Source organism: Mustelus asterias, chromosome 1, assembly GCF_964213995.1.
Source record: "Mustelus asterias chromosome 1, sMusAst1.hap1.1, whole genome shotgun sequence".
In the NCBI taxonomy this organism is placed as follows: domain Eukaryota; kingdom Metazoa; phylum Chordata; class Chondrichthyes; order Carcharhiniformes; family Triakidae; genus Mustelus; species Mustelus asterias.
The window spans coordinates 1,860,404-1,883,977 of record NC_135801.1 but is presented as its reverse complement, the minus strand read 5'-3'; the positions used below and the strand labels follow the sequence as shown (position 1 = coordinate 1,883,977).

Below are 23,574 nucleotides of genomic sequence, written 5' to 3'. Positions count from 1 at the left end.
GTGTGATATAAGTATGTCTTCTTCATCAACACAATCTCAGGGAATTTACCCCAGAGACTATTCTGTAATGAGGAAGTTTTCAAACAATCTATAATCTGTTGACCTGATGTGCAGACATTAAAACATTCAGCAGAGTTTTTCAAATTGGTTTGGAGAAAGGTTTTCAGCCTGAAATAGAGGTCAAGAAATGCAAAGGTGACGTATTTTAGAAACTGCATACCGATGGAAGCCCAGGAAGGTGCCTGCCAGATGTCATTAAGCTGCCAGTATAACGCGCCCATTGTCAACCCTTGGCCACTGATGATCTCATTTCGACTTCGACGGTAGAATTCAGTTTGTGCTTTTATACATTGTGCTTGCATCACCTGTTTGTGTGTATGTACAAGGACACATTTATCATGGACACTCATCAATGTTATGAAATATAAATAAGATTTAGTCAATGGTTTGAAATGATATTAAATCTGTATCCTTCTCAAACTTAACAATATCTAAAATCTTCAAAGGTTCAAAATAAAAAGTAAAAAACTTTAAACTGATGTATCCATTATAAGTGGTTCTATTCCATGCAGATCATTGAAGTATTGTTATCTCCCATTCAAAATTCTATTAGGTTTCCATCAACACCATTTTGTTATTTTTTTCCCCAACCACAAGCATAGGGAAACAATTCATATTCCCAATTCTTTCTCCTGCAGTCCTACCCCCATCACCCTTCACAGCGGGAACTCGATGAACTGGTTGCTATGTACGATTCTACTTTATAATTCATTAACAGAGAGCTGTGCAGAAACACCTGTATCAGATCTCCGAGTCTGCAATCAAGCATATCTGTTCTGGTTTAGCATTGACCTGTTAGCCTAACTGAACCTGAAGTAGTTTTGATCTTTCTACTTAAGTGGGGATATACTTACTTTGGAGCAGTTCACAGAAGGCTTACTGGGCTGATTCACAGGGTGTGGGGGTTGTCTTATGAGGAAAGATTGAACAGGTTGGGTTTATACCCACTGGAGTCTAAAAAGCTAAGAGGTGATCTTATTTAAACATACAAGATTCTGAGGTGGTTTGTGAGGGTGGATGTTGAGAGAATGTGTCCTCTCATCGGGGAATCCAGAACTGGGGACACAGATTTAAAATAAGGGGTCTTTAATTTATGAGGAGGAATTTCTTTCTTCAAAGGGTTGATAGTCTTTGGAATTCTCTTTCCCAGAGAGGAGTGGAAGGTGAGTTAGACTTTTGATTGATAAGGAAGTCGAGGTTTATAGGGACAGGCAAGAGAGTGAAGTTTATGTCACAATAGATCAGTAATGATCTTATTGAATGGTGGAGCAGGTTCAAAGGGCTGAATGGCCTACACCCATCGCTTACGATCCTATGAGATCAAGCGACACACACAAATCTGGGAGCTGAGAGTTCCTGGGTTGCCCATTAGCATTGTTGAACACTAGCAATCCAGCTATTTTTATTTGTCCAATTAAACAGATATTTATATGTACAGAACCCAGCATCCAACGGCCAATAATGCACGTTACGATCGAGAAGAGAAATAAGTGTACTGACACTAAGGAGTTTCCATATCATTATCATGAGTTCCAAATATTAAATTATTCTGAAACTGTACAATTGATTAGGTCACTACCTGAGTAAGGTAAAGTGTATCTTTAAAGTTCTGCAGGGGATTGCCTGCGTGAGAAAGGTTGAAGTGAATCTGGATCTGGTGCAGCAATATCTTGTTGCCAGCTTTCTGATGCTGTCGGTGATTGATGAATGAGCTGTTGTAATACCAGTCTTCAGGAGATGAAACCTTATCAAATAAACAATAAGTAGAAACTTAAGAGTTAATTCATTGTCCTCTCAGTCACAACATTCGCTATAATATTTAAATAGACCAAACTGTCTTCACAAAAGTGAAGATATATTGTTGAATATAATTTGTGACAAAGCCATTTACCTTTATATCCGAAAGATGTCCTTCAAATAAAGAGAAGTGCAGAGAGTTTCAGATGTATTGCTACCATATAGCCTCAAATGCACCATGTGGATCAGAAATGGGCTGGCGTTTTTGTCCACTGCTGCTCAAAGGATTAAGCTACCGATTGGGCAACACCTATAGTTCAGATGCTAAATCACCTTCTCCAACCCAGAGCGATAGGAAAATTCTCAGGTTGAATCCTCAGCCTGACTTCAATCGGTGCAGCAGCAAAACTGATTGCAGCATTCCTAGTTTTTTTTAAATCACTAACGAAAAATCCCTAAGTTTTACTATTAAAGGTTTTATATTAATGCAAGTTGTTATGTATAAGCACATATCCATACGTCAGATGAGGATTTTAAAAAAATTAATTGACAAGATATGGGCATTGCTGGCTAGGCCAGCATTTATTGACCATCTATAATTGTCCATGAGAAGGTGGTGGTGTAGGTACATCCAAGGTGCTGTTAGAGAGCAAGTTCAAGGATTTTGACCCAGCAACAGTGAAAAAACGGCGATATATTTCCAAGACAGAATGGTGAGTGTCTTGGAGGGGAACCTCCAGGTGGTGGCGTTCCCATGGTATCTGCTGGCCTTGTCCTTCTAGATGGAAGAGGTTGTGGGTTGGATTGGTTGTGATGTCCCCCACAGCCAGTAGTCTTTTGCTGTTGAGATTCCCAGTCCACTTGGGTAAGATACTGAAGACCAAACCAGTGTGGGAGTAAACACATTCAGGAGGGAAGGGACTGGAGAAACTGGAGAGGATTTTAAAAAATCATTGGGTTCTCTTCCAGATATCCAAATCAGATAACTGTCCCAAACTCAGCACAACTATTCAATAAAAAAGACAATGTTGAGCCAAAGTGACCATACATTTACCCAATACATTTTAAAGAGTCAACTACAGTTAATGAAAGGACATTTAGGTTTATTTAATCCATTGCTCCGTTAAGATCGCAATCAGAACCAGTTGAACTACATGCCAAAATGGAATGAGCAGACAGGTGGTGGAAGCAGTTGAGTAACTTTCAAAGGGAATTTGATACAGGTTTTAAAACGTAAATATTTGCAAGGCAGTGGGGAAAGAGGAGGGAGAATGTGGCTGACCGGAGAAACTCTTTCAAAAATTGGCACAGGGACAATGGCCTAAATGGCCTCCTCCTGTGCCGTACAGTTCTACGCCAACTTTGTATCTTCATGTTTCCAAGGCAGCAATGCTCTGGTTCTCAGTATGCAGAGTGCCTTTGGAAAGCCTCTGCTTCAGGGAAATGAAAGTCGACCCTTACAGACGCAGTGTAACATAGTCCAGTGGCATAAAGAATTGCTCAATGTGTGAAGCCAGGTGGCAGTAACAATTTCACAAGACTCTTGTTACATTGCTACACCACCTCCTTGCTCATACATCAAGTGACATCGGTACAAGTTACAAAACAAACAAGAATTATTATTTGTGTGTAACAAGACAAAGGTAACAACACATCTAGCATTGAATTACTGCTCTTCACCACTGAAAGCAGAAAAGCACTTGTGTCAAATTTCTAAATCAGCAATCACCCAGAACAATTTTAATATTCAAAATGATGAAATCTCAACAGTTTCTGCAAAGCAACAGACACAGACTCAGATCGAATGATCATGTTTATAACTGGAATACCCTGTAAGATAAACATGATTTATTGGAATTATTCCAATTAATCAAAAGGGAATTGACATCATTTACTTATCGAGCAATTTCAAACAATAATTTCTGGCCATTAACATTAAAGAAATGGACAGTTTTACTGACCCTTTCCAGAGTCGAGAAGGACGGCCAGGATTGGAAGCCGTATTCAGATGCAAATCTTGTTTTTGGAAAGTGTGTCCAGTCCCAGCAGTCAACATTGTAATTATAATAATGAACATCACCATAATGGACATTGTACGGGTTTTTGGCGACCCATTTCTCCTGAATGGATTCTGCTCCGTTAGTGGGACTTGAAGTAATAAAAGGACGACTTCTGTCCTCCTGGGAATAGATTTTAAATATTAATCGAGCACGATGAAGTCTGTACTAATCATAAAAAAACTGAAATAAATATTAAGTTGTGGGAAAACACAGATCTTGCAGCACCTGTGAAGAGAGGCTGACAGAGTTAACATTTCAACCCATTACCTTCGATCAGAACTGGTTTCTCCGCAGATGTTGTCTGACCTGCTGAGTGTTGGCAGCATTTTTTGATTTCAAAGTACTTTGCTTTTATAAAAATACTGAATACAGTTAAATATTGTCTTTTATGGGCAAACCTGGTTCCTATTCTGCAACAAATATTCTGCTACATAAAGCTACTAAGGTGCACACATCAATAAGCAAAGGGATGAGTGTGGGATGGGGCTTACAATCAGATCAGCCATCACCTTATTGAATGATAGAGCAGGATCAAAGGGTCGAATAGCCTCCTCCTAATTCAGATGTTCAATATCTACTGCATCTCCAGTAACAACTAACCTCCCAGGAAGCAGCTTTTGCTAACAAAATACTGAAAATGACCACCCGCTGGTGCAGGATTAACATCTTTCTAAATACAGCGAGGTATTTCATTTCATCTTCTTACAGGAATCCCAGCCTCTGTCCAGCTGTGTTCATTTATGCACAGCTTTATGAAACACTTCCAAAGCCACTAGAAACAGCACAGACCAACCAAAAATTAGTACAAATAAGACCCATAGAATCATAGAATCCCTACAGTGCAGAAAGAGGCCCATCGAACCTGCACTGACAACAATCCCACCCTCACCACAAGTACACGAAAGGGATTTTCAGTGAATCAGACTGAGCTGGATTCAGAGCCAGAGTTAGTAGTGAACTAATCCGCCAGTCACTCAATCACAGCACTCGGGGTCTTTCAGCAGAATAATGCTTCAGGTGATCAAAACATTGATGTAAAATCAGCTTGGATTCTGGAGAAGCAACTAAAGAGTCTTTAAAAAGGGATCTACATTTCCTGAGGTGTTGTTTATTATATACTACAGTTATATAAAACTCTGACTGGACCCCACCTGCAGTTACTATTCATTCTGAGCATCCTATTGCCTTGGAAGGGGTGAGGTGCAGATTCAGCAGACCATCAGTACGGAATGTGTTAAATTAAGAGAACAGCTTTCTTAAGAGTTTTAGGGAAGATAGTAGTGTCGTGGTAATGTCACTGGACTAGTAATCCAGGGGCCAGGCTAATACTCTGGGGACAAGAGTTCAAATCCCACCATGGCAACTGGTGGAATTTCAATTCAGTTAATAACTCTGGTCTCAGGTGACCATGAAACCATCAATTATTATAAAAACCCATCTGGTACACTAAAATCCTCCGAGGGAAGGAAATCGGCTGTTCTTACCTGGTCTGGCCTACATGTGACTCCAGACCCACAGCAATGTGGTTAACTCCTAAATGCCCTCTGAAATGGCCGAGCAAGCCTCCCGGTTCAAAGACAATTAGGGACGGGCAATAAATTCTCATACTGTCAGTGATGCCCACATCCCATGAGAAAATAAAGAAAAAAAACTTTAAGAGGTGATCGGATTGAGGTCTTTAAGGTAACCAAAATTTTAATAGGGTATTTGAAGAGAAATATTTTCTTTGGTGGCGGAGTCCAAAACAAGAGGGCGGAACCTTAAATTCAGAGTTAGGTTGTTCAGGGCTGATGTTAGGAAGGACATTGGCTGAGGATGAATTGATCAATTTAAAATGCGATTGATTTGTTAGGTAAGGGATGAAGGATTATGGAACCAAGGAGGGGAAATTGAGTTAAGACACAAGATTAACAATGAGTGAATCGAAGGTCAGAACAAGTTCAGAGTGTTGAGTGGCCTCCTGTTCTTGGAGAAATGTTAGTCCTTCTTCTGAAACTGTTCCAACTCAACAGTTAAGATCTGCAAATCAACTTAATTGATGTAATCAAATACCAATGGCAGCAGATATTACATTATCACGGTGGCACAGTGGTTAACACTGCTGCCTCACAGCGCGGGACCCAAGTTCGATTCCAGTCTTGAGTGACTGTCTGTGCGACGTCTGTACGTTCTCCCTGTGGCTGCATGAGTTTCCTCCGGGTGCTCCAGTTTCCTCCCATAGTCCAAAAGTGTGTAGGTTAGATGGATTGGACTACGATAAATGCGTGGGGCTGCAGAGATTGGGTCTGGGTGGGATGTTCTATCAGAGAGTGCAGATGCGATGGGCTGAATGGCCTCCTTCTGCACTGTAGGGGTTCTATGGTTTCTGTAGGGTTTCTATCATGCACATCAAATATCCCGAGCAGCAGGTATCACAATATCATACACTTCAAATATACCCATTATTGTGATGATATCATTGTGATTACGGGACGTTTGCATGGCCACCACGTAAATATTCAATGTCATCACACTGTGCCTGTGTGGGAATGCTGCTTACAAATGCAATCATTCATCAGTGTTCAGTTCATTGGACTCTGTTGTCACTGGGAGCCAATTAATGGAACCTCGGACTGCTTTTAATAGCTGCCAAGAAATTGAGGATCACGTGGAACCTCCCAGCATTTCAGGGAGGACTGGCAATCCCAAGCCAAGGTAAGTCCTACCCTGAATATTTTCATGTCAGGGTCTTTTCAGAGGGTCACTGAGGTCACATGGCCAGTCAGTTAGCAGATCATCAATGCATTAAACATATCACTGATGCGTTGGTTGCAAACCAATTATATCCTGTTTCTCATATACCACAGTGAGTGACAACCCCAAGCCTTAAGGCCATTTCAAATGGTGAGCTTTCCCAAAGATCTCCATATAGTCTTGGAAGTTTTTGGGCCTCGGTGAGGATCTTGGGACTACAGGGATTGGGAGAGGAGAACACAAAGGTTTCGAATGAGGCTTGGATAGGATGGAACAATGTTGATTACATAAACTTTTCATAAAACAGGTTCATAATTCCTAATAATTGGGTGGCAAAAACGTGGGCAGCACAGAAGCACTGCTGCTTCACAGCGCCAGGACCCGGGGCAGCTCAGTAGCACTGCTGCTTCACAGCGCCAGGACTCGGGGCAGCACAGAAGCACTGCTGCTTCACAGCGCCAGGACTCGGGGCAGCTCAGTAGCACTGCTGCTTCACAGCGCCAGGACTCGGGGCAGCACAGAAGCACTGCTGCCTCACAGCGCCAGGACTCGGGGCAGCTCAGTAGCACTGCTGCTTCACAGCGCCAGCACTCGGGGCAGCTCAGTAGCACTGCTGCTTCACAGCGCCAGCACTCGGGGCAGCACAGAAGCACTGCTGCCTCACAGGACCAGGACTCGGGGCAGCTCAGTAGCACTGCTGCTTCACAGCGCCAGGACTCGGGGCAACTCAGTAGCACTGCTGCCTCACAGCGCCAGGGACCCGAGTTCGATTCCCGGCTTGGGTCACTGTCTGTGTCGAGTTTACACATTCTCCCCGTGTCTGCATGGGTTTCCTCCGGGTGCTCCGGTTTCCTCCCACAATCTGAAAGACGTGCTGGTTAGGTACATTGACCTGAACAGGCGCCAGAGTGAGGCGACTAGGGGAATTTCACAGTAACTTCATGGCAGTGTTAATGTAAGCCTTACTTGTGACTAATAAATAAACTTTAATTACACATACGTTAATGTATATTGAAATCGGATGTTTATAAAAGTCAGCATTGTGTAACTACATTAATGCTGACTTAACCTGCATTTGAAAAGAGATCAAAAGGACAACCACGTATTTATTCCTCACTTGGATTTTTTTAATTAACCGGCATGAGAACAATCTTCTAAATCAGTGTCACTGACCATAAAAATAATTAATTTTACTAATTTTGTGCTGTAGTGTGTTCAATGGGCATTGATCCAGCAGTAACACTGAGAGATCAGTGAAATGATTAGAGCCTCTTTACAGGGATTGTATTCCCACAAGTTTAGTGAGGCATGGGGATGGAACCTTTACAGTCAATAAAGAAAATCAAACAGTTCCCTGCTCATTCGCTTCCAAATACTTTATCCGATTCCCAGAAAGGTAACAGACACACTGGATTTGTGGGTTGAATTCTTCTCATGAAGCTGCTCCCACTGAACTCTAAATCAATGCACTCACCCAACCCCAGCATCCAAATCACCAAAGCTCGTGACGGTAACAGAATCACTCTCTATTTTTGGAACATTTCATAATTCTCAGGAATGTAAAGCAACACAGGGTTTTCATACGAACATAACAAATAGATTTTCAAACTGACACTAAATCCTTCATTTCGCAATGTGCTTGTGTTATTGCAGTAAAATGAATGTCATTTAGTGAAACTTAACATTGTGTATATTCATTTAGATAACTGTAAGCAACAACGTGTCTTTCTGAAGAAGACTTATTTTGTTGTTTTGATACCCAATCCCCAACAGACACTTCATGTTAATATGCTGCTAAGCACAGAACAACTTGCAGTATAATACCATGGTATTCACTCAAAACTTCCGCAGCCTTAAGTACCTTTTCTTTAGAGTGACTCACTGCTTTGGCAAGTGTTACAACTAAAGTAATCAAAGTTTACTAATATAATAATGCTACATTAGCTTACATTTATTAGAAAAAATTACACTGAAAGTGAAGAACAGACTGGCCATTCAGCCCAACTGGTGAAGACCCCACCTACACTACAATAAAGCAAACTCCATCAGCAAACCTTCTCTTCATGTACTTATCTAGATATCCCTTAAATGAATATAGAGGAACCGGTGCAATGAGTTAGCACTAATGGTGCGTGCGTGTGTGTGGACATAAGGTTACACCACACACATTGTTGAGAACAATGATTGGTTCAGGAAGTGCAGATATTTTCAACCCATTCCTGTGAAACTCACTGTTAGTGCAAAGAAAGGTCAGCTGAAATTTTAGACTCCTCTCTGCGAACAGAACCCAGCAGCTGTAGAACAAGATATTACAATTAAATCGTTACAACAAAGTGGGTCTTTACCCTCACTAGGCTTGTACAAAGCTGAGATAGATTTTTAATCGATTATGGGGACAAGGCGGGAAAGCGGAGTTGAGGAATTTGATCTCAGAATGGCAGAGGAGAATGGATGGGCAGAATGACCTACTTCTGCCTCTATGTCTTGTGGTGTTAGTCTCAAGTTGCCTGCCCAATTCTGCTGAGCTCCACTTTCGGTTCCCAGTTGGGGGTTGAATGCTTTCTGCTTTCGACTTCTGAATCTTTGCACCTTGTGTGCGATGCACTGATTCATCCAAAACCCTGTTGATTACACTGAATTCGACAATGTTAATAATGGAAGTGAACTTCCTTCCGAGTCCTCAACCTGGGCCATAGAAGCTGAGGCTTTCACTCTGCCGGGCTCAACTGGCCAGACCAGCATACCTGGGGCTGGGGTTTTCTCCCCACCCCCCCAGCTCTCACCGAACCCGATGGCCAGACCTGCATGCCTGGGGCTGGGGTCTTCTCCCCCACCCCAGATCCCACCGAACCCGCTGGCCAGACCAGCATCCCTGGGGCTGGGGTCTTCTCCCCCACCCCAGATCCCACCGAACCCGATGGCCAGACCAGCAAGTCTGGAGCTGGAGCCGCCACCCCTCCAGCCCCCAACCCCTCTGACCCGGAGAGCTGTGACCTCCTGCAGGCCCCAAGTACCCCCAACCCTCCACTTCCCCCTTCTACAGTCGCTCCTCACTCCTAAAAATCAACTCCCACTGCCTAAAAATCACTAACACTTTTAAACTTACTCACAGGTCTAGAGGCCCTCTGACCACCGAAGGAAGATCCCAACCTAGCAGTGACCCAGGGGACCCCAACACATGTCGGCACATTCGTGACCCCAAAGACATCACCCACTTACCGGTCTTTGACCTGTCCACGCCGGAGAGTGGTCTGGATATCCTCCAACCTCCGAAGCCAAACCGCAGCCTGACAGTGACCTGGAATGCCCAACCGTGCCGACATCCACTGACGCAGGAACCACAAGCAAGGCAACAAATCCTCCATCCACACATCGACCAGAGCAAAGAACCTCATTGGAAACAACCATACCCTTAACACCGCAGACCACTCTCACCGTCTCCCAGGCTCGAAAAGAAGCAGACACTCCAGGAAGTGTGGAAAATGTGCAGATTTGCAGGTAAGAGTGAAGCAAGGCAGTCCCAAGGCCCCCCTTCCCAGCTTACTCCTTGCAAATGTCCAATCTCTGGAAAACAAGCTTTTAGACGGACTTAAAGCCAGACTCACTTTTCAAAAACAACTGAGGGACTGCTGTGTGCTCTGTTTCACAGAGACGTGGCTCACTCCTGCTTCACCGGAATGTGCCACACAACCAGAGGGCTTCTCAGTCCATCGAATGGACCGCACAGTGGCCTCGGGCAAGGCTCGGCGAGGTGGGGTCTGCTTTCTAATCAACACCTTGTGGTGCCTAGACGTAGCAACTCTGGCAACTTTCTGCTCCCTAGACCTTGAATACCTGACACTAAAATGCCGCCCCTACTGCCTTCCGCAGGAATTCACCTCCGTTATCCTGAAGGCAGTTTATATCCCACCCCATGCGGACGTGAAGATCGCGCTGGACGAAAAATACACCACTGCGAATAGCCTTGAGACGAAACATCCCGAGGCCTTGTTCATCGTGGCTGGGGACTTCAATCAGGCCAAGCTCAAGAGCGTCCGACCAAGTTACCACCAACACGGCTCCTGGTCCACCAGAAGCCCAAACATCTTAGACCACTGCTACACAAATATCAAACATGCCTACCACTCTATCACCCGCCCACACTCTGGCAAATCAGACCACAAGGCTGTGCTCCTGCTCCCGGCTTACAAGCAAAAACTGAAGTGGGAGAATCCATCAAAGAGAGTCGTGCAATGTTGGTCTGAGGAATCGGATGATCTCCTACGGGACTGCTTGGAGTCAGTGGACTGGTCAGTATTTAAAAACTCTGTGACCAGCCTGAACGAGTACGCCACTACAGCAACAGACTTCATTAGTAAGTGTGTCAAAGACTCTGTCCCAAAGAAGCAAATCCGTGCGTTTCCAAACCGGAAACCAAAGATGAACAGGAATACCCACTCTTTGCTGAAGTCCAGGTCTGAGGCGTTCAAGTCAGGCGACACTGACCTATACAAGAAAGCCAGATATAATCTAAGGAGATCCACCAAAGATGCCAAAAGACAGTAGCGGACCAAGCTAGAGTCCCAGGCGAGCCATACCGATCCCTGCCGACTATGGCAAGGTCTGCAAGATATAACAGGCTACAAGATGAAGGCAGGTAAAATCATCGGCTCCAACGCACCCCTCCCTGATGAGCTCAATGCATTCTTCGCCCATTTTGAGCAAGAGGTCAGCGAGAGCATGCTCTCCATCTCGGAAGCCTCGGACAAAACTGTATCTGAGGTCACCATTGCAGATGTCAGAGCAGCTTTCTCGAAGGTCAACCCATGGAAAGCGATTGGCCCGGATGGGGTATCCAAACGAGCACTCAGGTCCTGCGCGGATCAGTTGGCGGGGGTATTCACAGACATCTTCAACCTCTCTTTACAACAATCTGAGGTCCCTATCTGCTTCAAGTAGATGACCATCATCCCGGTACCAAAGAAAAGCCAGGCAGCGTGCCTTAATGACTATCGGCTGGTGGCTCTGACATCCATCGTTATGAAGTGCTTCGAAAGGTTAGTCACGGCACAAATCAATTCCTGCCTCCCACATTGCCTGGATCCACTACAGTTCACCTACGCTGCAACAGGTCCATAGCAGGCGCCATCTCCCTGGCCCTACACTCAACCCTGAAGCACCTAGGTAACAAAGACACCAATGATAGACTCCTATTTATTGACTACAGCTCAGCCTTTAGCACCATTATTCTCACGAAACTCATCTCCAAGCTCCGTGGCCTGGGCCTTAGCTCCAGCGTGCAACTGGATCCTAGACTTCCAAACACACAGACCACAGTCAGTAAGGATTGGCAACAACACCTCCTCCACGATCATCAACACTGGTGCTCCACAAGGCTGTGTCCTCAGTCCTTTCCTATACTCCTTATACACCTATGACTGTGTGGCCAAATTCCTCTCCAACTCGATTTTCAAGTTTGCTGATGACACCACCGTAGTGGGTCAGATCACAAATAATGATGAGATTGCGTACAGGAATGAGATAGAGAATCTAGTGAACTAGTGCGACAACAATAATCTCTCCCTCAATGTCAGCAAAACGAAGGAGATTGTTATCAACTTCAGGAAGTGTAGTGGAGGGCATGCCCCTGTCTACATCAATGGGGATGAAGTAAAAATGGTCGAGACCTTCAAGTTTTTAGGTGTCCCGAACACCAACAACCTGTCCTAGTTCCCCCATGCAGGCGCTATAGTTAAGAAAGCCCACCAACGTCTCTACTTTCTCAGGTGGGTGGCACGGTGGCACAGTGGTTAGCACTGCTGCCTCACAGCGCCATGGACTCAGGTTCAATTCCGGTTTTGGGTGACTGTCTGCGTGGTGTTTGCACATTCTCCCCATGTCTGCTTGGGTTTCCTCCCACAGTCCAAAGATGTGCGGTCGATTGGCCATGCTAAATTGTTCCTTAGTGTCAGGGGGCCTAGCTAGGGCAAACAGGAGGGGTTATGGGGATTGGACTTGGTTGGGATTGTGGTCAGTGCAGACTCGATTGGCTAAATGGCCTCCTTCTGCACTGTAGGGATTCTATGAGACTAAGGAAATTTGGCATGTCCGTTATAACGCTCACCAACTTCTACAGATGCACATAGAAAACATACTTGTATCACAACTTGGTATGGCTCCTGCTCTGTCCAAGATCGCAATAAACTACAAAGGGTCATGAACAAAGCCCAGTCCATCACTCAAACCAGCCTCCCATCCATTGACACCTCAGAAAAGCAGCCAGCCGCACCCCGGACATTCTCTCTTCCACCTTCTTCCATCGGGGAAAAAGATACAAAAGTCTGAGGACATGTACAAGCCGACTCGAGAATAGCTTCTTCCCTGCTGCCATCAAACTTTTGAATGGGACTACCTTGCATTAAGTTGATCTTTCTCTACACCCTAGCTGTGACTGTAACACTACATTCTGCACTCTCTCCTTTCCTTCTCCATGAACGGTATGCTTTGTCTGTATAGCACGCAAGAAACAATACTTTTCACTGTAAACTAATACATGTGACAACAATAAATAAAATAAAATCAATCCCTTATATCTTTGCCTAGAAACATTCTGAACATCTTATCCAGAACAGAATATGTTTCCTTATATTGTAAAAGATAAAAATATTAATCAACAAACCACTTCTCTTTTTCAAAACTTCAGAAATGTGTTTTATAGATGATATAATAGGTTCTATCAAACACAGAAACATTTAAGGGGAAGCTAGATAAACACATGAGGAAGTGAGGTATAGACGAATATGTTGATAAATTATGAAATAGGGGGGCGGCTTATGTGAAGTATAAACACTAACATGAAACTGTTGCTTTGCTGTAAATCCTTATGTAATAACATACGGTTCCATTCTTTTTAAACAATTGTCACAATTTTCCTGACACTGTTCAGCATGTTGGAAATTAGTCATTATAAAAACTTAGTTCATGCCTAAACGGGCTGCTTACCTTGAGCACTATTTCTCGAATAGTATTAACATAGAGCTGCACGTAGTCACTGAGGTACAGTGTGATGTTTGCTGATGAAATATTGAACCAATTTATTGCAAGTGCAGCCTCATTTTCATTGTTCCCACTCCAGATGATGATGGATGGATGGGATTTTAGTCGACGGACCTGAAGAATAAGATAAGCAAAAATCTGAAGACATTTGTGCGCACTGATGCCTGAATCAATTACAGAGCTGCAAATGGAACGGATACAAAGAAGTGGCTATGAGGATCTTTAGTGGAAAGTAGGCGAGGGTTCCTGCAGAGGGATGCAGAGATTATTGGAACTCATGTTAGAGAAGCATATTCTAATCTATGAACGGAACAGTCTGAGCTGTACGAGTGGACAAACCATTTTTGGAGATGGTTGGTGATTTCCAAAACAACACTAACTTCAGCCTAAGACGTGTTTAATCTGAGCCAAAAGCAAAGGTTCTGGAGGAACAAATTATTCCAACAGAGTGGAAAGGACCTGTATATATAACTGATGAAACAAGTGGTCAAGGACACGGAATGTAAAGGGCACAAAGAGAACTACAAACTACAATAAAATCAATTATAAATTCTTTTAATTAATGGTGAAGAAGAAATCGGCCCATGTTTACGCTTCTGCCAACCATCCAGTTGGAAGCATCGAGTGACAGCACTGGCTGGGGTCAAACTCTGACATTCGACAGTCCAAGCATTTATTGAATAATGGCTGAAATTGTACCCAAGGTCAGTTGACATCACTGGAGACAAACCGAGAGCAACTACAAGAGACGATAGTAAGGACGCTGATAATGATAAAAAATTATACCACATTTGCCAGATGAAGCCAACATAAAATGTTGTAACAGAATCGGTCACAATTCTCAAAAAGACTAAGAGATGGAATCAGCAAAGCTAGGAACCTGCACAACACACTCTGACTGTACTTTGTATATAAATTTATTTACATCCTACTGTAGCTTTTTTCATAACTGCAATAAACATTAATTTTGTAGAAAACTTCCTCTATTCTGAGTATCAAAGAATCTAACAGCAACAACATGGCTGAACTTTCACATCAGCTCCACTTTCCGATCCTACCCTTATATCCCTCAATACTGTTAGTGCCCAAGAATCTATTGATCTCAATTCAGAATATACTCAACAAATGACATTCCACAGCGCTCTAGAGTAAACTGAATCTGCACATTATTTAGTTCCCAGGTAATGTTTTTTAAAAACTTTTTATTTAATAAAAATTACTCTAATTGACAACTATCGTTTCAGCCAACAGAGAGAGTAAACGCAAAGAACAAACAAATTTGAATCTACATCTTTGTCATCTTCAAGACATGACTAAAAGAGTTTACAGCCAATGGATTCTCATTAATGTGCAGTCAATGGTGTTACGTTGCAATATATGGTGATCAATTTGTTAACATCAAAATCTCACACCAAGTAAATGAGAGAATAGCCACAAAATCTATGTTGATGATCTTGACTGAGGGCAGAGTGTTGCTCAGGTTTATGGGGAGAACTGCTCTTGCTCATGGGATAATCAGTTGAGACAATTTGTTCCCTACCTCTGCTGATAAGTTTGGAATATTTGTTTCAGTCTGCCAGACAAAGAAATGACCATAAACCTAGATACAGTAACAGGGTATTCACTGCACTAGAATGCTGGGATTCTCAAAAAATAATCAAAAGAGAAACTTGCAAAGAGAAAATGATCAAAAGTGCCTGAGACATTTGCAGAATACATGAAATGGCAATAGAATAGATAGTCATATTACAATAAATGGAATCAACAAGAACTATAAACTTTGGAAGGGAATCTTCATGAACCTGCAAGCCACATGCACATTTTAGGAAATCACATTCCCCAATGAGGGTACACATCAGCCCCCCTCAGAAACATTACTCCATTGTCTATTGGCTTAAAAATCAAAACTCTTTAACTAGAATGAAGTGATTAAGACATTTGAAGATTGTATCAAGTTCTTAAAGATTGTGGAATTTATTGTATTATCAAAATTAGAAATGATCATAAAGATTAAGACGTTGAAATAATTGAAGGGTTCAGTCAACATTCGTACATTATTAAACTTCATCATTGTCTCAAACTGCTTTGTTGACTATAACTCTAGATTACTTCCTTCAATCTGACCGTCACTAAGTGAAGCTGCCTCCACATCACTACCTTTGTGAAATGGTTGTAAAATCTAAGTCCATTAAGCTCATTGAATGCTTTTAAAAATGTATTACATTAGAACAGTGATGGATTTCTTATCTGAACTCAAATCCAATTACCTGATGAGTAATTTCTGTCTTCACTGAATTCAAAAAGCTTTCATCAGTCGGGTAAAGTGCACAGGCAAACATGAAATCTTGCCAAATCTGAAAAGTGAGAGCACGCAAGGTGGTATTTAATTAGCAAGTAGCCAACTACTTGTAAAGGTTCATCAGCATTAGCTCTTGTGGTCAAACACAACTCCAATAAATTCTGACAGTGACTCAACAATCTCTCAGTCACTTTACTGAGGAGAGTGTTGGCAGTATTATAAAGTGATGAGGTAATGGGCAAACCAGCTATGGATTGTTCACTAGTGAGGATTATTAATATTCATTTCTTGTTCAAAACATTCCAGATAAAGGAGAATGTATGGAAGGAAGGACACAAGCTCCATTTGTGGATCAGCGAATGAGGAAAGACCATATCAATGTTACACAGCAGAAAATGTCCCAAAAACTTTAAAAATAGAATTGGGGGATTGGTAATCTGATTTTATGTCTGCTTTATGAATGCATCCCCTTGAGAATATGAAGACTTCATTTACATAGGATCTGATGTTTCAGAAATTTCTCAAGCATGAATTACTTATGAATTAAGTTATGACATTAGCTACAGTGTGTACAACAAGATCCCACAGATACCATTAAGATGAATGACTGGTTAATTTATTTTTGGTGATGGTTGTTCAATGTGAAATACTGGCCAAAACAGTATTGCTCTTCCTTAAACCAACAATCATTGAATCATAGAAACTTACAGCACAGGAGGCCAATCAGCCCATCGTGCCTGTGATGGCTCTCTGAAATGGCCAAGAATATTTTAATAATGGACCAAAGATGCAGATGGAACCTCATTTGAAAAGGAGTACATCTGAGATTCTGCGCTCCCTAACTATTTCATTGGCTTGTCAGCCTGGATACTGTGCTCAAGTCTTGAAATGGAGATAAACCCACAACATTCAGAGTCAGTGGGTAAATGCTAACAACAAAGCGAGATTGGCATGAACAAGCCTATAAAAGACAAAGGAAATAGGAGGGGGGGAAGGTCCCCTCACAGATGTTCCCGTTTTGTAAGATCATAGAGAAGAAAATCATAGAAACCCTACAGTGCAGAAGGAGGCCATTCGGCCCATCGAGTCTGCACCGACCACAATCCCACCCCACATATTTACCCACTAATCCCTCTAACCTACGCGTCCCAGGACTCTAAGGGGCAATTTTTAACCTGGCCAATCAACCTAACCCGCACATCTTTGGACTGTGGGAGGAAACCGGAGCACCCGGAGGAAACCCACGTAGACACGAGGAGAATGTGCAAACTCCACACAGACAGTGACCCGAGCCGGGAATCGAACCCGGGACCCTGGAGCTGTGAAGCAGCAGTGCTAACCACTGTGCTACCGTGCTGATCAAGGCTGATCTTTTACCTCAACTCTGTTTTCTCACACTAACCCACTTCCCTTGATTCTCTGTGTCCAAAGTTCTATTGATTTCTAACTTGAATAGACTCATTGACTGAGCACAGCTCCCTGAGGTAAAGAATTCCAAAATTCCACAACCCTCAAAGTGAAGAAACTTCTCTTTAGCTCAATGCTAAATGGCCAACCCCTTATTCTGAAAATGTGAGCCCTAGTTCTGGATTCCCCAGCCAGGAAAACAGCCTCTTGGAGGATCTGAGAGGGTCAATGCTAAGAATTTGATATGATTCAAAGGAGCAGTGATTGAAACCTGAGCGAGTTCTTGAGGAATTGAGGGTTAGAAGGAACATGCGAAATGCAGTGGGTGTGATGCACATTCAGAAGGCCTCTGACAATCTGTGAGACTGCACACTATAGGAGATGGTTTAAGGTATTAGCAGAAGATAGATGAATAATTAGGTTGGTTAAAATGAGTTGGAAGGGCGTAAGGAGAGTGTAGGAGTTGAGGGCAGTTTCTCAGAATATCTGGAAATAGGGACAGGTCTGCTCTGGGACTGCTGTATGTACAGCTCTGGTTTGGAAAAAGGATTGCTGCCCAAGTTTTCAAATGCTATTAAAATAGGAGGCAGAGAGAAGTTAGAATGATCAGCTGATACGAATAAACCAAAAGAAACCACGTGGAATATTGGCACGTTGGTGGAAAGCGCAAGAAGTGGCAGCTGGAATTCAATGTCAGTAAACATGAGGCGGTACATTTTGGTAAAATAAAAGTCAGAATGACATTTTGAGTAGGGATGGCTGACTGAGATTCTGGTTCACAAGACATGAAAGTGGATACGTGAAGCTAATGGAATGCTGAGTATTATAAATGAGGTATATATGTGCGTGACTAATTTAATTAAGCTGAAGACAGTCAGACTGCAAGCTTTAAATAAAAGGGTTGGTGTAAAAGCAGACATTTTGAAATGGTGGTGAGCAAAGCTAAGATGGATAAGCAAACAACATGAATGGAAATTTGCATGAGGAGATAGATAAGGTTTATTTGCATTTACTCATTGAATTTCAAAGGAAGTATTAAAACTAGCAAAGATCATAAATGGATAAAGCAATGTTATTAGGTTTACTCTTTCCAAAAGTGGTGGCCATGGAGACAACATGAAAGATTTAAAATTCTGGAAAACGTCCAAAGGAAAGTTACAAACAATGGAGTTAAAGATGTGAGATAAAGAAAATATTTAAGGAAAGGTTGAAAACTAGGTTAGGGAGAGAGGCCATGTGTAATCTTGCAGTGTGCTGTGTGGGAGGTCAGCAGTCTCTAGTCACCCCAGAGAAGTGCTTGTTTGTTCCAGAAAGCAAGGTTTTGTTTCAAGCCTTGGTTTTCCATTGTCGAGTGAGAGGGGAAGAGAAGGCCTGTAAAAAATAACATAGAACATAACAGCGCAGTACAGGCCCTTCGGCCCTCGATGCTGCGCCGACCAGTGAAACCAATCTAAAGCCCATCTAACCTACACTATTCCAATATCATCCATATGTTTATCCAATGACCATTTAAATGTCCTTAATGTTGGCGAGTCCACAACTGCTGCAGGCAGGGCATTCCACGTCCTCACTACTCTCTGAATAAAGAACTTACCTCTAACATCTGTCCTATATCTCTCACCCCTCAATTTAAAGCTATGTCCCCTCATGCTAGCCATCACCATCTGAGGAAAAAGGCTCTCACTGTCCACCCTATCTAATCCTCTGATCATCTTGTATGCCTCTATTAAGTCACCTCTTAACCTTCTTCTCTCGAACGAAAACAGCCTCAAGTCCCTCAGACTTTCCTCATACGATTTTCCCACCATTCCAGGCAACATCCTGGTAAATCTCCTCTGCACCCTTTCCAATGCTTCCACATCCTTCCTATAATCCGGTGACCAGAACTGTACGCAATACTCCAAGTGCGGCCACACCAGAGTTTTGTACAGCTGCAACATGACCTCCTGGCTCCAAAACTCAATCCCTCTACCAATAAAAGCTAACACACCGTACGCCTTCTTAACAACTCTATCAACCTGGGTGCCAACTTTCAGGGATCTATGCACATGGACACCCAGATCTCTCAGCTCATCCACACTACCAAGTATCTTACCATTAGCCCAGTACTCTGTATTCCTGTTACTCCTTCCAAAGTGAATCACCTCACACTTTTCCACATTAAACTCCATTTGCCACCTCTCAGCCCAGCTCTGCAGCTTATCTATGTCCCTCTGTAACCTGCAACATCCTTCCGCACTGTCCACAACTCCACCGACTTTAGTGTCATCCGCAAATTTACTAACCCATCCTTCTAAGCCCACATCCAGGTCATTTATAAAAATGACAAACAGCAGTGGCCCCAAAACAGATCCTTGCGGTACACCACTAGTAACTGAACTCCAGGATGAACATTTCCCATCAACCACCACCCTCTGTCTTCTTACAGCTAGCCAATTTCTGATCCAAACCACTAAATCACCCTCAATCCCATGCCTCCATATTTTCTGCAATAGCCTACCATGGGGAACCTTATCAAACGCTTTACTGAAATCCATATACACCACATCAACTGCTTTACCCTTATCCACCTGTTTGGTCACCTTCTCAAAGAACTCAATAAGGTTTGTGAGGCACGACCTACCCTTCACAAAACCGTATTGACTATCCCTAATCAAATTATTCCTTTCTAGATGATTATAAATCCTATCTCTTATAATCTTTTCCAAAACTTTGCCCACAACAGAAGTAAGGCTCACCGGTCTATAATTACCAGGGTTGTCCCTACTCCCCTTCTTGAACAAGGGGACAACATTTGCTATCCTCTAGCCCTATACCGCCCTATATAGCAACTGTGGTGCTCTGTGGGAATATTACTTATAGATTCTTAATCATAGGGATTGTTGCCTGAAAAAGGGTGTTTATACGTCAGTGTCGCTAAGTAGAAACCTTTTGAGAAAGATTTAGTTTAATATTTAAAAACCCAAAAGTAGTTTTGGATTTCTTACTCCTGACTTCAATGCATTAACCATCTCATAACAAAATACTAACTGTAAATCATTGTGATATCTTGATCAAGTTTTTCTCTGGGATTTGGTCTGCCCAGCAACTACCACCTGCCATATTATAACACTACTTTAATTAATATTTTGGAGATTACAAGGTAATTTGACAGATGGTTAAAATTACGGTTGGTGTAAGGGTGGATATAGAGAGACTGCCTCCAGTGGCTGAGGGATGCAGAACAAGGGAAATTTACGGTAAAATATAAGACATTCAGGGACAGAGGGAAGGGGAGAATATTTTTTTTAAGATACATGATAGAAGTTTGTGCTGTGGAGTAGAGGCTAGGTTAGCATTTGGGGAGGTGATGGTCAAGTGGTATTATCGCTGGACTATTAATCCAGAAACTTAGCTAATATCCTGGGGACCCGGGTTCGAATCCTGCCACGGCAGGTGGTGGAATTCAAATTCAATAAAAAATATCTGGAATTAAGAATCTACTGATGATCATATAACCATTGTCAAAAGAGAAAATGCTGAAAGATCTCAGCAGGTCTGGCAGCATCTGTAAGGAGAGAAAAGAGCTTTGACAAAGGGTCGTCTGGGCTCGAAACATCAGCTCTTTTCTCTCCTTACAGATGCTGCCAGGCCTGCTGAGATTTTCCAGCGTTTTCGCTTTTGGTTTCAGATTCTAACATCCGCAGTAATTTGCTTTTATTCATGAAACCATTGTCGACTGCTGTAAAAACCCATCTGGTTTCCTTTCAGGAAGGAAATCTGCCGTCCTTACCCGGTCTGGCCTACATGTGACTCCAGAGCCACAGCAATGTGGTTGACTCTCAACTGCCCTCCATATGCAACTAGCGATGGGCAATAAATACTGGCCAGCCAGTGACGCCCATGTCCCACGAATGAATTTTTTAAAAATCAAGATTAGACCGGTGATTGAAGAGAGTTTGGGTGGAGTGTGAAGTTATGAAAATAGTTTATATGTAAGAAAGGTCGAGTTATTACTGTTGCTCCTTAAAGTTTTAAAGCATATTAGTGTCACAATTACTGTGGGAAACACCAATACAGACTGATTGGTCAAACAGCCCATTTCCATCTTGCACTTTATATGTAATATTCACCAACAGCAACAGGAGTTTGTCCGACAGACCAAGTTTAACTCATGATCTGACACTGTCAATGTTTGGTAGAATGAGTGTTTTGATCAAGAAGCTCTCAAACCACCACAGGGTTAAATACTGATGATTTTAAGATAATTTCGAAAAATTGCAATGGAGAGGGGAGGAGAATATTTCTTTTCAGTAGCAAGATATGATCATTTGGAAAGCCCTGTCAGAAAGGGAACAGTAACTTTCAAGAGGAGCATTGGATAATTTCTTGGAAAGGAAATAATTGCGTGGCTTTGGAGAAAGAGCCAGGATTGGAACTAATTGGAGAACTCTTTCAAAGAGCCAGCACAGACACAATGGGCTGAATGGCCTTCCACTTGTGCTATTTTATATTAGTGAGTGGTCGCCTGGATATTGTGAAAAGGATTTTAAGCATGGAAGTCTTTCTCACACACAAACAAAACCCAGCAGCTTTTTAATTTCTCACCATAATCCCCAATTCATCGCACAGGTGATAGAATTCATCTTGTTCGTACACTCCTCCTCCCCAGACCCTTAATGCATTCATATTGGCATCAACTGCTGACTGCAACAAGTTTTGCAATCTGTAAATTACACAAAAAAAAAGTTGGCAGTGGTAAGCAATGGCCCATAAACAGAGGTGCAAATCTATTATGAATGGTTCTGAAAGTTCAGATTCCCGTATGATGAAATGTTACTGCCTGGTCATTAAAGCTTCACAAACGATCACAACGACACTCAAAACAGTGGAGTTTCCATGAAATGAAGTACTTCATCTGTGGCAAATACATACTGGAACGTCACTGACAGCACTCCTGAGATTTACCAACATGTACACAAGTCAGGAGAGGAGGATTCAAGAATCACATTCAATTAACATCTCAATCATACATTACTCATATCAGCTGATTCTTCCTAACTTTACTCATTTTTCTTGCTGACTTGTATCAGAAACTTCCTCATTTTCAGCATCCAGAATGATGGAACTACACACTTTCATTATTTTGCACAGATCCAAATGGCTTGTCAGACTTCACATTAAAATAGTGATCTTATTTTAAAGATGGTATCAAGCCTCATGCTGTGATGGAATCGTTGACAAGATGGGTGATTAAAGCAATGCTTGTTTATAACAAGTCTTAAAATAGAGACACATTTGAAAGGTCAGTCTTTGCAGTAAAGCTTTTCTACAAAGATCACGACTTTGAAAGTATCCAGAAATTGCAATTTGAACCAGCTTCTACTCGTGTACAAGAATTTCAAACTTGTTACTCAGAAATTCATGATGGCAATGACAACATTGTTTAAAAACCTCCATACAACTGAAACTAAAGGTCAGGGAACTCAGTACATAGCAGATTTTTACCACTGTTGTTCTTCCTCTCTTTTTTAAACCATCAGCAAACATCGCATTAATATTTTCAGATACAAACATCAGAACTGACAATGAAACTTATCTAATTACACCCGCTTCAACGCTGGTTTAACCCAAGACAATTTCAGACTCGGATTTTACAGAGTGATACAGTGGCACAGTGGTTAGCACTGCCGCCTCACAGCTCCAGGGACCCAGGTTCAATTGGGTCATTGGCTGTGTGGAGTTTGCACATTCTCCCCATGTCTGCATGGATTTCCTCCGGGTGCTCTGGTTTCATCCCACAGTCCAAAGATGTGCAGGTTAGGTGAATTGACCATTCTAAGAATCCCGGGGTGTGTGGGTTAGGGGGATTAGCAGGGTAAATACGTGGGATTACAGTGATAGGCCTTGGGTGGGATGTTCTGTCGAAGAGTTGGTGCAGACTTGATGGGTCGAATGGCCTCCTTCTGCACTGTAGAGATTCTATGGATTCTACTCCATGGATTTCAATCAGGTTTGATACAATGTCTTTGGTGACAATAAATAGATTTATGAAAAAGATACATACACAATAAATTATTTAGAATTGTACTGGATTAAACAGGAAAGCGGAACATTTCAGTGCCTCCAGAAACACATCCTTTCTAGATCATTAAAACCCCGATCTTCCATCTCAACTCTTTCCTTATAATTATAGATTTCAATCCTTTACATCGTACGAGTAAACTGACACTGAACACTGTCCTTTCTATACACAAAATGTGT

The 23,574-nt window shown here is 42.4% G+C and overlaps 1 protein-coding gene across 8 annotated transcripts in view; it reads right to left on the bottom strand.

The window, feature by feature from the left end:
- The window catches only part of manba (mannosidase, beta A, lysosomal), a 143,381-nt gene that overhangs the window by 20,275 nt on the left and 99,532 nt on the right, over nt 1-23,574 (bottom strand). For 3 of the 8 annotated variants that reach the window (XR_013495801.1, XM_078201014.1, XM_078201323.1), the window contains 6 exons: nt 21,919-22,036; nt 15,893-15,979; nt 13,572-13,739; nt 3,759-3,977; nt 1,640-1,804; nt 221-365 (listed from right to left, as the gene is read on the bottom strand). Coding sequence is in view for 6 of the 8 variants with exons in the window: in XM_078201014.1 (XP_078057140.1) it covers nt 221-365; nt 1,640-1,804; nt 3,759-3,977; nt 13,572-13,739; nt 15,893-15,979; nt 21,919-22,036 (902 nt within the window). In the remaining 2 variants the exon portion in view is untranslated. The remainder of the gene's footprint in view (nt 1-220; nt 366-1,639; nt 1,805-3,758; nt 3,978-13,571; nt 13,740-15,892; nt 15,980-21,918; nt 22,037-23,574) is intronic. The other 5 variants (XR_013495821.1, XM_078201128.1, XM_078201401.1 and 2 more) reach the window with 3 other exon arrangements.